The sequence below is a fragment of the Microcebus murinus genome, chromosome 14 (assembly GCF_040939455.1).
Source record: "Microcebus murinus isolate Inina chromosome 14, M.murinus_Inina_mat1.0, whole genome shotgun sequence".
NCBI lineage: Eukaryota > Metazoa > Chordata > Mammalia > Primates > Cheirogaleidae > Microcebus > Microcebus murinus.
Genome location: NC_134117.1, coordinates 26068604 through 26086713, shown reverse-complemented (window position 1 = coordinate 26086713; position 18110 = coordinate 26068604). Strand labels below are relative to the sequence as shown.

Below are 18110 nucleotides of genomic sequence, written 5' to 3'. Positions count from 1 at the left end.
CCTTCAGATCCCCTTCAGACCCCTCTAGTCTATCCAATTTCTCCAACTGCTGAGCCGGCATTTGCAAAGACCACCAATGATTTAATACTGCGGAATCCGAAGAACTTGAAAGAATCCTACGTTAACAGGCCCGCTGATGAATTAGCCTTCATAATTCACTGTATCTTTCTATATATCGGTTTGAGGATCTCTTCTGTAATCCCAAACGACTCAGGGATGTGACGCTATTCCGGATTAAAGAATGTTCCTCGAGTCTTAGGGAGCTTTTCCCTAAATGCCTCACGGAGCTTGCTATCAGGCAGTCCTCCAGTTGGGAGTTTGCCAGCGCGGTAGTTCTTCATTGTGACAATTATTTCTTACACGTGTTGTAGGGCTGCAAAGGCAAGCTTTGGGAGTGCTGTTGGTGCAACAAATGCTTCCCGGTTGCCTTAGCATAGGGGAACCAGCACCCAGTTTTCCATTAGAGTCGGCCACACGCTTCGCAGAACCTGGGAATCTCAATTTCTGCAGGTGTAGGAATAAGTGTGGAATCAAATCCTTGAAGTATGTCAGTGCAACCAGAAAGTTGGGTGCTGCATGATACAGACCAAGTTATAGGTCATCAGTAACATATGGTCTGGGAGGTTATGGTTTCCCTATGTGTGTGGTTTCCATGGAGCTGGAGTATCATGAGACTTGGAGATGATGGCAAATAGTGCTTCTAAGGACACATTCCTTAGAACTGGGCAGACTGCACAGAGGATTGTGGTGCAGATTATTGTAACTGTAAGAAGCCCCTCATTTTCTATGTGCACAGCATAGCTAGTGCTAGTGTGTGTCCAATCTCCACAAGGGAGGCTACAATCTTGCAATTCCCACTCAAAAGAACTAGGGAGAGACGCTGAGGACCCAACGATACTGATGATTGGGCTGACCCGAAGTGGCCATTTTTGTGGAAACCAGGTTGGTTTTCTAAGTTCGCTCTTTAAATGTCCTCATTCTCTGGACAATGCATAGTTTTGTTTGTTTGTTTAAATCCTAGGCCAATTGGCCCTGGCTCCACAGTCTTTAATTTTGCTAGTCTGTTTTTTCATGTGTAAAATGGAAGTAATAATACCTATAGATTGTGTTAAGATTAAGTAAAACAGTGTCTGGGCCATAAGTGCCCAACATAAAAGGAGCAATTATTTTTCTTTTGGCTTCCAAGATATGGCATTCTCCTGTGATCTCTCTCTCTGTTCCTTCTCCAGGTACTTGTTGGATCACCCTATTTCCACATACTCCTTTTTTCATCCATCCTCATAATTTCACCTATGGCCTATGATGATCCCCAAAGCCTTATCACCAACCCAGATCTCCATGAGTTTAGAATTTTCCAACAGAAAACCAGATACAAGTTGGATATCTCAAGCATCTAAAACAACATATCCAAAGCAGAATTTGCCTTCTGTTCTTAAATCTAGCCCTTGTCTTTTAAATTATACTGTATGCTCCCCAATTATACTCTGGGACAAGAGGGACTACACATTAGGACATGGCTATACTCCTAGAGCCTAGCAAAATGCCTGGCACATAGGAGTTAAATATCTGAAAGACTGAATGGGCTCTTATCTATGAATAAAATGAGGAATATAAGAGGAAAACAGCAAAGGCCTGGATCCCTTCTCCATGTGGCATTGCTCAGAGAGAAAACTACCATGTGTGATTCTGGTATAACAGCTGAGCCAAAAGCTCTAACCCCTCCTATTACACAAACTAACTCATTTCAATGGTCACAGGCAACATGAATACAAGACGTTTCTCAACCAAGGAAAAGCATTTGGATTTTATTTGATAGTTTAAAGATGTTTGATAATATTGATAAATAGAAGCTGTGCTTGAGCTGGATGACAGACATGCTTTTAACATAGGATTTTCATCCTAGAATGACATTTCTCCCCCCCAAAAAAAATTCAATCTTGGGCCTCTTGCTGCAGGCAGGTTCCATGGGAATGCCCCAAAAAAGAGGCAGGGAAACAGTCCCCATGGGAGACTGTAGTTTCTTTAAAAATAGACTTCCAGTACTTCCTGTGAAGTTCAAAAAGTATCTTTCCCTTTGCTTAGTCATCCAGAGTGAAGTCAAAGGGCTCAAAGTCTTTTCGAAAGCGACGAGCCAGGGTCTCCTCATCTTCCTTGCTCATCTGACATTGCCTCCAGTCAGACCTGTCAGGAATATTAAGGATGGCTTCACTAGCCAGGACCTCCCTGCAGAAAGCACAAAGAAGTCAAAAAGGACAATAACAGGCCCAAACTCCCTCCTCCCTATAGTCCTCTCCAGCCTGAGAGCTCTCCTCAGCATTACCCAAAGAAGGTATGCGAATATGTCTGACTTGCTTTCCTGCCCTGAGTACCATCTCTGCACTCCTTTCTTTCAAAATTGTAACCATTTTAAATGACCAGCTCAGGTCCCACCTCTTTGCTGATCCTTCAAACCCCATTTACTTCTCCCTCTCTTGAACAACTTGGAACTACATTATTTGTACTTAGAGAAGCAACATGGCATAGTAGAAAGAGGGCAGGCCCTAGTGTGAGTAAGATCAGAGGCTGAATTCCATTCCCAGCTTTGCCACGTGCTGTCTATGACCTGGACTGATTACTTCATCTCTGAGTCTTGATTTCCCCCGCTATGAAATGGGAATAAAAGCACCCACCTTACAGGGTTTTTGTCAGGTACACAGATAATACAATCAAAGCACCATACTGGCTGTGATTACATCCTGCCTTACTGTAGTTTTGTTATCTCAACAAGACCAGGAGTTTGCTCAGGGGACATGCATGGTACAGAGTCAGGCACCCAGCGTCATACCCAGCGTCTGATTTAAAATTCCTTTGCCTCTCCTTCTTAGAGAGTAAGATCTTCATAGGCACAGCAGCACAAGCTCAATGTCAACAAACAACTTATCCTGGCTCTCACGACTAAAGGATAACAACATACAGACACACACACACACATAAGTTGCCTTCAAATTGCTACTGCTTTATATTTTTACTTATTTTGATATATTAGACATAATTCCATTACACATTTATATGGTTCATTTTCTACTTCAAAACTAGAGTAAACAGAAAAGTTAGAAACAAATCACATGAGTTCTCTAAAAGTCAAAGAACCTAAGCTCAGGTTCTAGCTCCCTGGGCAAACTTTGAGCCGCCTTCTTCATATGTAAAATGAAGATATGCCCACCTTTCTTGTACAGCTGGAAAAAAAGGTCATCTCAAGTATTTTATTAACTATAAAATGCTATTAATATTTCACTGTAAATTAGTATTTTGAAAAATAGTATTGAACATAAAACTATCATGAGCATAAAACCATTCAGAAAACTCCCTTTTATGTGCTTTATATGCCTGTATGTATCTGCAGTCATGTGCCTATGCCATCAATGTGATCAGTATCTGTTGCTGAGACAACAACAAAAAGATCACATTAGATGTCTGAAGCTCATAACACACTTTTTTTTTTTTTGAGACAGAGTCTCGATTTGTTGCCCAGGCCACAGTGAGTGCTATGGTGTCAGCCTAGCTCACAGCAACCTCCAACTCCTGGGGTCAAGTGATCCTCCTGCCTCAGCCTCCCGAGTAGCTGGGACTACAAGCGCAAGCTACCGCGCCCAGCTAATTTTTTTGTTTGTTTCTATTTTTGGTTGACAGGCTAATTTTTTTCTATTTTTTAGTAGAGATAGGGTCTCTTGCTCTTGCTCAGGCTGGTCTCGAACTCAATACCTCAAGCAATCCTCCCCGCCTCGGTCCCCCAGAGTGCTAGGATTATAGGCGTGAGCCACCTCGCCTGCCTCATGCCACACCTGTTCCCATTTAAAAATTATTGTTTTGAAAATGTAGACAATTACTACTGTTACTGGACTTATCCAATGGAGCAACCTCTTGGAGGCTTTCCAAATTAGTCCACGAAGGGGTCAAGGCTCACTCAAAGCCCAGTTCTAACTAAGGAGGAAAAAATGGAAGCTAATCACAGACACCAGCATCAGACACTCTGTTCCACACATTTTTTACTCCCCTCAATACTGTCTCTTCCTGTTAGCAACTCCCTATTCTCAATCTTTGCCTAACTTATGCTATTCCTTGTATAGCTTTGCAGTCATGTTCTGCCTGATATGAGAAGCAGAAATGAAGCTTCCTCCAGGCCTTTAGAAGACTGCAGAGTAATGAAGTTTGGGGTTCACCAGGCCTGAGTTTGAACCTATCACTGTGTGACCATGGACAAATTACCTAACACCTCTAGAGCCTATTATCCAATATAGTAGCCACTAGCCGGGTGTGGCTATTTAATTTTAAATTAAATAAAATTAAGTAAAATTAAAAATTCAGTTCCTCTGTCACATTAGCCACATTTCAAGTGCTCAGTAGCCACATGTGGCTAGTGTTTACAGTATTGGACAGTATGGATTATTGAGCATTTCCATTGCTGTGAAAAGTTCTACCAGGTAGTATGCTAGAGCCTCATTCTCCACATTGGTAAACTGAGATGACAGAACCTATCTTACAGAGTTGTGAAGATTATTAAGGCAATGTATGTAAAGTCCTGGACACCATGCCTGGCACAGAGCATATGCTCAATTAATGGCAGCACTTTACTTCCTCTAGCTGGAATGCCCTCACCCCAATCTCTGCCCTCTAAATCTGTCTCTCAGGTTTAACTTTAAGGTCATGGGTGCCTTGGACCCATTATTATTTGGCTTTTTATCAATTGTCCACGTAACCTACCACTTTATTCATAGTAGGTCTAGTGAAAATACATTGAAAAGAAGAAAAACATACAAACCTTCCAAACTGCAAAGGAAAATTCTTTTTAATTCTGTGGAAAAGTTTCTCTCCTGTGTCAAGTTCAACATAAAAATACGCTGCTCCTGGCTGTGCAATCTAAAGTAAACAGAGTTGTATGAGGACATACAATAATGCTTTATAAATCTCAAATTCTAGCTCATCTCCTGGCAAAGAATTTAGTCTAGATGCACAAGAAAAAGAATGTGTGAGTAGCTATAAATCCCAACCTGTTTAGTGGAACTAGAGTTTAAACAGCCAAACTAGAAGATATTACCAGTATCTTCCTAGTGGCATCCATCTTTCTAAATTTCTAATTTCTTGCTCTTCCCAGGAAAACACTAAGACTTTACAGTAATGCCATATTCATCTCCAGTCTAATCAATACCCAGTGCTCTAGTTCCAAATTGTCCACTGCCTATTTAACATTTTGGGAATGCCTTGATAGTTCCTCAGATTCGACATGTCAAACACCAGACTTTTACTCCTCCCTGAACATCACCATCCCCTCTGATTTCACCTGTTTGATGTCAGAGTGCTCTGGTATTTCTAACAGCTCTATCTGTTGCTCCTGTGCCTGGGTAATGAAGGCATCTTTAATGTCATCAGTAGCGCAGCAGCTGAGTGGCACAGGAATGACCTAGAGGGGTTGGGGGGAGAAAAGGAGAAGTTCTTTGTGCAGTTCCCAGAGAGGCTGTATCTGCACAATCTCTGAGAAGTAGCAAATCCATCACAGGGGTAGAGAGACACCCCTCAGCATAGACTCTCCTCAAGCCAGACAAGCCTGTGTCAGCTTGTCTGTAAGGACTTAAACTTATGAGATAGCCTGCCACATGTGGGAGCCAATCTCTGATGCAGAAAAGGCTTAAGAGAGATCTCTTTGTCACCAAGCCTTTGCCAGCTCCACTGTAATATATGTGGCAGAGTTAGGCCCATTTGAAAACTTAACAAATGTGCCAGAAAGAAAACCACCACAATTACCAATTATTTATAAACAATCTTAATATTTTTAGCTATTAGCTCCATGCAGGATATTTCCTACCTCTAAGCCTTCACTCATTTTGGGCCTCTATAAACAAAAGACTCCCTTCCTTATAATCCTTTCCTTTCCCCCTTCCTCCCTTCCTCCCTCCCTCCACTCCCCTCCCCTTCCCTTCCCTTCTTTTTTTTTTTTTTTTTTTGAGACAGAGTCTCACTCTGTTGCCCAGTCTAGAGTGCCGTGGTGTCAGCCTAGCTCACAGCAACCTCAAACTCCTAGGCTCAAGCGATCCTACTGCCTCAGCCTCCCGAGTGGCTGGGACTATAGGCATGTGCCACCATGCCCGGCTAATTTTTTCTATATATATTAGTTGGCCAATTAATTTCTTTCTATTTATAGTAGAGATGGGGTCTCACTCTTGCTCAGGCTAGTTTTGAACTCCTGATCTTGAGCAATCCGCCCACCTCAGCCTCCCAGAGTGCTAGGATTATAGGCGTGAGCCACTGCACCTGGCCTAAACCCATTCTTTTTCTAAACAAGGCACTTACTATCTGTGCTATTCACTTGTACTGACCACACATTTCCCTATGAAATCTCTGGGGTTATCACCTTTTAAATAACCTTTCCAATGAACATTATTTAAATATTAATGTGAAAATCCATATTAAATATTTTAGGTATTAAATTCATATTAAATATTTTAAATATTAAAGTTAAACATTATTTAAATATTTATTTCTCAACATTAAGATCCCCATAGTACCCTTCCAAGTTCCTGTTCCTGTACCTACCTGTAGCTGGAGGTGATGGCTCTTATAATTTCTCTCAAATAGGATACACCGTTTCCCTCGACTCTTAAAGAACCTTCTCAGTGTAGCCTTATACTTTTCCACCTCTTCCACCACCTCTGCTGAAAGCTCCACCACTGACTGGTAGTGTCCAATGGGCAGGATGAGGACATGGTCATCAGATAAGCCTCCTTTGGCCAGGGCAAGGTAGCACTGAAGAAGCAGCACAGAGAATGGGGACATTAGTACCACATCTGTGATTCTCCAGGGCAAAAAGCCTAGATAAGAAGTAAGCCCAAGAATGTAGGAAAAAGTGCTCAAGAGGCTCTCTCTGACTTTTAAAAATCTAATTTTTGAGGCTGTAGCAACAATGTTCTCAAGTATCTGCTGAAGAATAAGATTAGGTGTCATATATTTCCATGCAAGGAGCAAATGAATTGGGAGAGGCACACAGCAGGCTTTGGTTTCAAACAGGCCAAAGGTGAATGAGACCAGAATAACAGACAGTTGGGTTTTCCCTCCCAGGCTCCAAACTTGAAAAGTTGCTCAGTTATTATTGCATTCAACCACAGAAAGATATCACTTCTGATTTTAAAGTGACCACTTTCTGCTTCCCCAATAACATCCACTCCCACCCCATGCCTAAATACACCCCCTGGGCTAACAAAAAAAAAGCTGAGATGACATGATTAACACCTAATGTTTCTATAGCCTTAAGCTGCTGACTAAACTCTATACAATGAAAGCAAACATACAACCTAATGAGGCAGAAGGAAAGAGAAATCTCAAACTCAGATACATCAAAAGAGGCAGGAAACTATAGTTTCCAACAATGGATGTTGGCCTTTAATACCAACTAAAAATATTTCTGTAAAAATCAATACATGCAGGACTGTTCTACCACTCAGATACTCCTTGAAAGGAAGATACTGTGAGTGAGCACAGAAGGGCCCAAGAGTATCAATGTAAGCAAATATAGGTACTTTAGAAAAAAACAATCCAAAGTATACTCTTAGTGTGGAAGGATCAAGGTTAAGGCTAAAGGAAGGAGTCATTTATATTTCATCTACGATGGGAAAGTCCAATAGAATGGCAGGATAAGTATTAGAGACAAACTAACGTATGATCATCCTTGATTTATTTGGCAGAGTGGCCTGAGCACATCGACAAAGTTAACTTCCCAGATGACTAATGTTCATCAAAACCTCATAGGTACTAAAATGTTTTTTAGATTTTTACAATAACCATTTTTTAATTTTACTTGTTTTAAAAGGTTACTCTAGAAGCCTGAGTCTTCTAGTCTTTTCTTCATGTCAGAGTGTCACTGCCATAAACATCAGCTTTTATATTGGGATGTGCATTCTTTGGCTATTGAAGTCTAGACTAAATAGCTCCCCCCACTTCCAATGCAATGCTTAAAGTCTTTGTAAATACTTTCACTACTTACCCAATCTCCTCCCTCCCTTTCAAACTCTCACCCTTTCATCTTTTCTATACTTCAAACCTAACAACGTGTAACAGGACCTGAATGAATTTTTCTCCCGTAAGTAAAATGCATGGATCTTGCAATAGTTATTTTAGACTCTTAGTAGTCCTTCCCCCTTTTTACCAATCTGTGGCTATGGGCCATAAACATAGTTCTATGTACATCCATTGAGGAAGGCACAGCAAAGGCAGAAAAAGTCAGGGAAAAAATATAGTAAAAGGTGATTTTAAAAAATGGTGGCAGAGAGAGGATCCCAAACCGTTCCCCTCAGATACCCAAAGGCCATTACAGGTTCCCAAGAAGTTTCTACCGGACAAAGGATAGTGTAGGCTCTAGGCCAAAATGCTCATGTGGCCTACTTGGGGTGTTGGGCTGGGCCACAAACAACACCCTTTTCCCCTCCAGCTTCAGGTCTAGCTGAGAAGAAAACAGGTTTCCTTGATCATCCCCCAGGCCCATACCCTGAGTTAGATACCATGGACAATAGAAAGGTGAATGGAAAGAAAAGGTCATTACTTGCTGAGGCCTCCAGCAGCACTAAGCTAGTCACCCACTCCAAATCTCTTTTTCTCCTGCATGGGATCTTGTACACATTGAGGCTTCTCAAACAGAAGGCAGTCCAAAGCCTGCCTTACTATACAAATTGTGTAGGAAAGAAAAATGACATCAACTAATCTAAAGAGGAAAACAGGTCCAAAGAGATAATCCAAAAAGGGTATTCCTTTCCAAGTTTGCTCGTCTTCCACTGAAGAGTTTATCCACAGGCTCTATGGCTCAATTGTGTCATAGGCCTTGGCCCCATTAGTGCTCCCTCAACATAGGAATGTGCCAAAACATAAAAAATAAATATAAAAGACTGGGACTCTTCAGCTTGAAACAATACAGGCAGAAGTATAACTCCTCAAAGTGACTTAGAGTGTAGGATGAAATTGAGACTCTAGTCAGTCTATAGGAGGCCACAAAAAATGGTCTTTAGGCCAGGCACAGTGGCTCACACCTGTAATCCCTACACTTTGAGAGGCCAAGGCAGGAGGATCATTTGAGGACTGGAGTTTAAGACAGGAGGATCATTTGAGGACTGGAGTTTAAGACCAGCTTGGACAACATAGTGAGACTCTATCTCTACAAAAAAATTAGCTGGGTATTGAGGTGTACACCCGTAGTCCTAGCTACTCATGAGACTGAGGTGACAGGATCGGTTGAGCCCAGGAATTTGAGGCAGTAGTAAGCTATAATCATGCCACTGTATTCCAGCCAGGATGACAGAGTGAGACCATGTCTCAAAAAAAATAAAAAGGTGCAGGGATTCTCAGATTGTTAGGATAAGTTCAGGAAAAGGTCACTTCAGAGAGCAAAATTAACAGACACCACCTCCCGGCTCAGAAACTAAACAAGGCGAGTGAATACCCAAACGAAAACCTAAAGGAAAAAAACAACAACGATCAACATGGGACGAAATCAGTGAAGGAATTCCAGAAATATGAAGAACCAAATGGAAAACTCACCCCCAAAGAGGAGCACCAGCCCCCTAGAAACAGACACCAACCAAAATCAGGCAACCAAAATGACAGAAGAGGAATTTCGTATGTGGATCATAAGAAAATTCAACGACTTGCAAGAACAACTCAATAACCAACACAAAGAAACCACAAAAAGCCTCCAGGACCTGGAACAAAAGTTCACTAAATAAATTGACACAATGAAGAAAAGTTTACTGAACTCCTGGAAATGAAGAATCAATTCAGGGAACTACAAAATACAGTGGAAAGTCTCAAGAACAGGGTAGATCAAACAGAAGAAAGAATCTCAGAGATTGAAGATAACATCCTCCAACTAAATAAAACCATCACAGAGATAGAGCAGAGAAACGAGAGAAAAGAGCAAAGCCTACAAGAGATGTGGGATTATGTGAAGAAACCTAATGTGAGGGTCATAGGGTTATCAGAGGGGAAGAAGACAACACTCAAGGGTTAGACAAGCTGTTTGAAGATATAATAGAGGAAAATTTCCCAGGCCTTGCTCAAAATCTCAATATACAAGTTGAAGAAGCTCAGAGGACCCCTGGGAGATTCAATGCAAACAGGAAGACGTCACGACATGCAGTCATCAGACTGACCAAAATATCAACTAAAGAGGCCCTTCTAAGAGCTGTAAGATGAAAGAAGCAAGTAACATACAAGGGAAAGCCAATTCGAATAACACCAGACTTTTCTACTGAGACTTTACAAGCAAGGAGAGACTGGGGCCCCATTCTCACTCTTCTGAAACAAAACAATGTCCAGCCTAGAATCTTATTCCCTGCAAAACTAAGCTTCATATATGAAGGAGAAATAAAGACATTCTCAGATAAGCAAAGTCTCAGGGAATTCACCAAGGCAAGGCCAGCCCTACACGAAGTACTCAAAATAGTGTTACGCACGGAACACCATAATAAAAACTCACAAATATAAAAACAACCAAAACCCAAAGATTAAAGGCCAGATATTATAATGGCTAAAGAGAGAAATCAAAGCAATAACATCCAACCCAACAGAATGAACAGTAATCTACCTTACCTATCAGTTCTCTCAATAAATGTGAATGGCTTAAACTCTCCACTCAAGAGACATAGGCTGGCTGAATGGATAAGAAAATGCTGTCTTCAGGAAACACATCTAACCTGCAAGGATGCATATAGACTAAAAGTAAAAGGGTGGATATCAGTATTCCAAGCAAGTGGAAGCCAAAAGAAGGCTGGTGTGGCAGTTCTAATTTCAGACGATTTAGTTTTTAAACCAACAAAAGTAGTGAAAGACAAAGAGGGTCATTATATAATGGTGAAGGGCACAGTTCAACAAGAAGAGATAACAATTTTAAATATATATGCACCCAACTTAGGTACACCCAGATTCATAAAGCAAACCTTACTGGATCTAAGCAAATTGATTAACAGCAACTCCATAATCACCGGAGATTTCAACACCCCACTGACGGCACAAGACAGATCCTCCAAACAGAAAATTAATAAAGAAATAATGGACTTAAACAAAACTCTAGAACAATTGGGTCTGACTGACATTTACAGGACATTCTACCCAAAATCCACTGAATATACGTTCTTCTCATCAGCTCACGGGACATTCTCTAAGATTGACCATATCCTAGGACACAAAGTAAACCTCAAGAAATTTTAAAAAATAGAAATCATACCATGTATCTTCTCAGATCACAGTGGAGTAAAAGTAGAAATCAACCCTAACAGAAACTCACATTTCTACACAAAAACGTGGAAATTAAACAACCTCCTACTAAATGATTACTTCATAAATGAAGAAATCAAGATGGAAATAAAAAAATTCTATGAACAAAATGACAATGGAGAGACAAGTTATCAAATCCTCTGGGACACAGCTAAAACAGTTTTGAGAGGAAAGTTTATCTCCATAAATGCCTATAACCAAAAGTCAAAAAGATCACAAATAGACAATCTAATGAAATGACTCAAAGAGCTGGAAAAAGAAGAACAGACCAACCCCCAAACCCAGCAGAAGAAGTGAAATCAACAAGATCAAATCCGAACTAAACAAAATTGAAAACAGGGAAGCTACTCAGGAGATTAATAAAACAAAAAGTTGGTTCTCTGAAAAAATAAACAAAATTGACATACCATTGGCTAAGCTAATGAAAAGCAGAAAAGATAAATCTCTAATAAGTTCCATCAGGAACAAAAAAGGAGATATCACAACTGATCCCAAAGAGATACAAGATATAATTTATGAGTACTAGAAAAATCTTTATGCACACAAACTGGAAAATGTGGAGGAAATGGACAAATTTCTAGAAACGCACAGCCTCCCTAGGCTCAACCAGGAAGAAATAGATTTCCTGAACAGACCAATCTCACGAGCTGAAATAGAAACAGCAATTAAAAATCTCCCTAAAAAGAAAAATCTCAGTCCAGATGGTTTCACACCCAAATTTTACCACACTTACAAAGAACTAGTACCTGTCTTGCAGAAACTATTCCACAACATCGAGAAGAACGGAAACCTCCCCGACATCTTTTATGAAGCGAATATTACTCTGATACCAAAACCAGGAAAGGATGCAACAAAAAAAGAAAACTACAGACCACTATCCCTAATGAATATACATGCAAAAATTTTCAACAAAATCTTAGCTAACCGAATCCAGATGCTTATCAAAAAAATAATCCATCACGACCAAGTGGGCTTCATCCCAGGGATGCAGGGATGGTTCAATATACGTAAATCTATAAATGCAATTCACCACATAAACAGAAGCAAAAGCAAAGACCACATGATTCTTTCAATAGATGCAGAAAAAGCTTTTGACAAAATTCAACACCTTTTCATGATACGAACACTTAATAAAATAGGCATAGAAGGAACATACCTAAAAATGATACAAGCCATATATGACAGACCCATAGCCAACATCATACTGAATGGGGAAAAACTGAAAGCATTCCCACTTAGAACTGGAACCAGACAAGGCTGCCCACTATCTCCACTTCTATTCAACATAGTGCTGGAGTCGTGGCTACGCAATGAGACAGGAAATTGGAATTAAAGGTATCTAAATGGGGCAGAAGAGATCAAACTCTCACTCTTTGCTGATGATATAATATTATATTTAGAAAACCCCAAAGATTCAACCAAGAAACTCCTGGAACTGATAAATGAATTTAGTAAAGTCTCAGGATACAAAATCAATACACAGAAATCAGAGGCATTCGTATACGCCAACAACAATCAAACTGAGAACCAAATCAAAGACTCAATTCCCTTCACAATAGCAACAAAGAAATTAAAGTACCTAGGAATATACTTAACCAAGGACGTAAAAGACCTCTACAGGGAGAACTATGAAACACTGAGGAAGAAAATAGCAGAGGATGTAAACAGATGGAAATCCATACCATGCTCGTGGATTGGCAGACTCAACATCATTAAAATGTCTATACTACCCAAACTGATCTACAGATTCAATGCAATACCTATTAAAATCCCATCAGCATTCTTCACAGATATAGAAAAAATAATTTTACGCTTTGTATGGAACCAAAGAAGACCCCGAATATCAAAAGCAATTCTAGGCAACAAAAACAAAATGGGAGGCATTAATATGCCAGATATCAAACTATACTACAAAGCTATAGTCATTAATTCAATATGGTATTGGCACAAAAATAGGAATATTGACCAGTGGAACAGATCTGAGAATCCTGATATAAAACCATCCTCATATAGCCATCTAATCTTTGACAAAGCAGACAAAAACATACACTGGGGAAAAGAATCCCTTTTCAATAAATGGTGCTGGGAAAACTGGATAGCCACTTGTAGAAGGCTAAAGCAGGACCCAGACCTTTCACCTCTCACAAAAATCAACTCACCCTGGATAACAGACTTAAACCTAAGGTATGAAACTATTAGAATTCTAGAGGAAAATGTTGGAAACACTCTCCTAGACATCGGCCTAGGCAAAGAGTTTATGAAGAAGTCCCCAAAGGCAATCACAGCAGCAACAAAAATAAATAAATGGGACATGATCAAACTAAAAAGCTTGTGCACAGCCAAAGAAACAGTCATGAAAGTAAACAGACAACCTACAGAATGGGAGAAAATTTTTGCATCCTACATATCTGATAAGGGGCTGATAACTAGAATACACTTAGAACTCACGAAAACCAGCAAGAAAAAATAAATTACCCTATTAAAAAGTGGGCAAAGGACTTGAACAGAAACTTTTCTAAAGAAGACAGAAGAACGGCCAACAAACATATGAAAAAATGCTCAACATCTCTAATCATCAGGGAAATGCAAATCAAAACCACAATGAGATATCACTTAACCCCAGTGAGAATGGCCTTTATCAAAAAATCTCCAAACAATAAATGATGGCATGGTTGCGGAGAGAGAGGAACACTCCTACACTGCTGGTGGGACTGCAAACTAGTTCAATCTCTGTGGAAAGCAATATGGAGATACCTTAAAGCGATACAAGTGAATCTACCATTTGATCCAGCAATCCCATTGCTGGGCATCTACCCAAATGATCCAATGACACTCTACAAAAAAGACACCTGCACTCGAATGTTTATAGCAGCACAATTCATAATTGCAAGGCTGTGGAAACAGCCCAAGTGCCCATCAATCCAAGAATGGATTAATAAAATCTGGTATATGTATACCATGGAGTACTATTCAGCTCTAAGAAACAATGGTGATATAGCACATCTTATATTTTCCTGGTTAGAGCTGGAACCCATACTACTAAGTGAAGTATCCCAAGAATGGAAAAACAAGCACCACATATACTCACCAGCAAACTGGTTAATTAACTGAGCAGCACCTAAGTGGACACATAGGTACTACAGTAATAGGGTATTGGGCAGGTGGGAGGGGGGAGGGGCATGGGTATACATACATAATGAGTGAGATGTGCACCATCTGTGGCATGGTCATGCTGGAAACTCAGACTTGTGGGGGGAGAGGGGGAAAGGGCATTTATTGAAACCTTAAAATCTGTACCCCCATAATATGCTGAAATAAAAAAAATAAAAATAAATAAAAGAAACCAAAATTAGAACAAATTAGTGAAAAATGGATGAAAGCATCTATCTACAGAAGCACACTACACATGAAGAAATTGTCTTAGTTTGTCTTGTGTTGCTGTAAAAGACTACCACAGACTAGGTAATTTATAATGAACATTAATTTATTTGGCTCATGGTTCTAGAATCTGGGAAGTCCAAGAGCATGGCACTGGCATCTGGTGATGGCCTTTGTGCTGCATCATCCCATGGCAAACGGCAAGAGGGGGCCAAAACTTGCTTTTATTACTGAGCCACTCTTGAGATAACTAACCCACACCCGTGATGATAACATTAATCCATTAATGAGGGCAGAGTCCTCATGACCTCATCACCTCTTATTAGGCCCACCTCTCAACGCTATTGCATTGGGGATTAAGTTTCCAACACATGAAATTTTGGGGACACAGTCAAACTACTGCAAAATCTGTTTATAAATATTTCCCTCAGAACCCTTGGGGAACATCTAATTTTAGCTATGGGTGACTACAGTGCTGAAAATTAATTTTTCTTCATTCTAAATGAATGAAAAAGGAGGATAATGGTCTATAGGGAACCCAGAGAAATGAGGGTCAAAGAATGGTACTATTTAATCTCAAATGGAGCACTGCCCAAGCAAAAGTATGAAGGGAAATGGGAAATAGAATGACTTTCCTGTAAGACATACAGTCATCAGGGCTTTCCACAGCCTGAGTAACATCACACTCAATCAAGACCATCCAGTTCTCATAGTCTGACTCAGTGCTTACCAGGCAACCTTATAATCATCATCTTGGGTTCTCAGATACTCATACCAGGAATGTGTATATGGGTATTCCTGTCATTAGGAAGTTACATACTCTGCTACTAGGCAAAACTGAGAACTTATCACTTTAGTCTTTGACATGACTGGTAGTATGAATCAATTCCCAGCATTACATAATTCTAAATAAAAATTAATAAGCTCAACTTTCTGAATCTGAAGCTATAAAAAGAATATCAACATTTTTAACCCAATATGGATGGGTACATAGCAACATAAGACTTCCTTTTTAGGATGAAGAAAATCCCTGTTTTCAATAGCAATTATCAAAAGCAACTCATCATTCTCAAGTAGTATGGACTCCAAATACAGAGAGTTCAAGAATTATATGAAAGCATCACCCCAGGAGAACCACACCTATTTGTGAGACAGGGAGTAAAAGAAGGAGCTATCTTGTCAAACTGGCTATTGGTATAATAAAAAAGACAGACAATAACAAATGTTGATTAGGTTGTAGAAAAGCAGAAACCCTCATACATTGCTGGTGGGAATATAAGATAGTACAGCTATTCTGGAAAATAGTTTGGCAGTTTCCTAAAAAGTTAAACATAAATTTACCACACGACCTAGTAATTCCATTCCTAGGTATCTATCCAAAACAAATGAAAACATATGTCCAGACAAAGACTCACATGCAATTCATAGCAGCATTATTCCTAATAGCCATAAAGTACCACCAAAATATGCATCAACTGATGAATGCATATAGACAAAATGTGGTATATCCATACAATAGAACACGATATGGTAATAAAAATGAAATACTGATATATGCCACAACATGGATGAACCTCAAGAATACTCTAAGTAAAAGAAGCAGACACAAAAGACCACATATTGTATGACTCTATTTATAAGAAATGTCCAGAGAAGGCAAGTCTATGGAGACATTAAGTAGACTCATTGCTGCCTGGGGCTGAGGGTGGGAACAAGGGATTAACCATAAATAAGCATAAGGAATCTTACTGGAGTGACAGATATGTTCTAAAACTACTATGTGATGGTTGTACAACTCAGTAAGCTTACTAAAAGTCATTGAATCACGTATTTAAAATTGGTAAATGTTATATGCAAATTATTCCTCAATAAAGTTAATAAAAAACAAATGGGCATCTCCTCTGTAAAAGGTCCATAGAAGTAACTCACATGTGTGCCAATGTTGACCACCAAATGCTTTTCTACTTCAGGGCTGGCAAGGCAAAACCAGCAGGGTCCTGGAGGCTGAGCTGCATGCAGAAGAAAGCCAAGTGTTACTATGGTCCAAGCACTACAGCATATAATCACCCTGTAGAACTCAGCCTTGTCTGATCTTTATATCCTACAGAGAATCGTACAGCAGTGCCACAGTGGGTTGGGCCTGTTGTGTTCCTAACTATGACCCCCATCACCATTTTCAATGAAATTAACCTCCATTAGAAAAATTCTGAATTTGTAACCAATCCACAAGTAGGTGATCCCCAAGTGGATAATCACATATTAACTAAAGTAGCAAATAACTGGCAATACACTACAATAAAAGAACACTGAACTGAATGTCAGGAGCCCCAGTTCTAGTCCCAGCTATGCCATTAGCTAGGCATATGACCCTGGAAAATACTTTACCTTTCCAAGGTCAGCTTCTTCTTTAAAACAAGGGGGTAGAGAATCTAAATAAAATAGTCTTAAAGACTTTCCTCTCAGTTCAATTTTTCTACTATTTTATGAACCTACATGTTTTGTATGCTCTTTACCTCAGCATGTTTCACAGACACAAAAGAAAGGGGCTTTTTCTTTCCATAGTTCTTACAGAAAGAGCTTCAGACAGTCTCAAAGTCAGGCTATCTTTATATTATTTTATTTTTAGTTACTATTGGTCCTAATGACCAAGATCATTCTCCTCTACCAGAACAGGTTCTCTTAGCAATGCTGCTTTCCAAACAAAACTCAAAATAACAGTTACTGCTCACACAGGAGACCTCTAGAACCAAGATACTTACGAGGTTTGCGAGGCTGCTTTGGGTGTGGAGAAGATTTGCTATCTCTGCCGGTGGATGGACGCTTCCTTCCTTGCTTTTCATTTAAATCAAAGAAAAACTGACAGGCTGATTCTTCCTGGAATGGCCAAAGGCAGAAGGGTAAATATTATTCACCTAACCTTTAGACAAGTAGCCAACCATTCACATACTAGGGAACATTCCCGCCACGTCATTTCTATCTTTCTTCTCAGCCCTTTTGGCCTATTCTAGGAAGGAAAAATATCTTCCCAATCCTGATGTCTAGACTCTCAGTCATACAAATCAACACTCGACCAAGCTAACACCAAATTCATCTCTTTGGAAAAACAAGTTAAAATGCAAGATACAGAGCAATTCTTGCCTAAAACAGAAGATAAACTCACCCAAATTCCTCTTCCTTTTTCTCTCAATAGGGACATAGTGTAGTCCCACAATTTCACAGGTCAAACCAGACTAATTCCACTTTAATTAAAGAGATGAGAAAGCTGCTCATCAAGAAAGAAAAGTCTGACAAAGCAGACCATGAAAAATAGAAGGGAACTTGACATCCTTTGCTTTAGTGTGGAAAAAAATTAATTTCAGAAAAGTCTGCTATCAAGAAAATTTCTTCAGAGTGATTCTTATTTACCTATTAGCAATTGTTACAAAATCACAAATCACATTGCT

At 39.7% G+C, this 18110-nt stretch overlaps 1 protein-coding gene and 1 non-coding gene across 4 annotated transcripts in view; both read right to left on the bottom strand.

Annotated features, from left to right (window-relative positions):
• Window positions 1-1776: 1776 nt before the first annotated feature.
• Window positions 1777-18110, bottom strand: part of CWF19L1 (CWF19 like cell cycle control factor 1) — a 32328-nt gene continuing 15994 nt past the window's right edge. The window contains exons 9-14 of one of the 3 annotated variants that reach the window (XM_012768447.3): window positions 17427-17541; window positions 16597-16676; window positions 6568-6777; window positions 5318-5437; window positions 4799-4896; window positions 1777-2223 (exon numbers count right to left, since the gene is read on the bottom strand). In XM_012768447.3, the coding sequence (XP_012623901.1) occupies window positions 2079-2223; window positions 4799-4896; window positions 5318-5437; window positions 6568-6777; window positions 16597-16676; window positions 17427-17541 (768 nt within the window). In that variant the 3' untranslated portion in view covers window positions 1777-2078. Of the gene's footprint in view, window positions 2935-4798; window positions 4897-5317; window positions 5438-6567; window positions 6778-16596; window positions 16677-17426; window positions 17542-18110 lie in introns of all 3 variants that reach the window. The other 2 variants (XM_012768456.3, XM_012768467.3) reach the window with 2 other exon arrangements.
• Window positions 5629-5776, bottom strand: LOC142875817 (small nucleolar RNA SNORA12). The gene has a single exon (XR_012923100.1). It is a non-coding gene; the product is annotated as a small nucleolar RNA SNORA12 (small nucleolar RNA).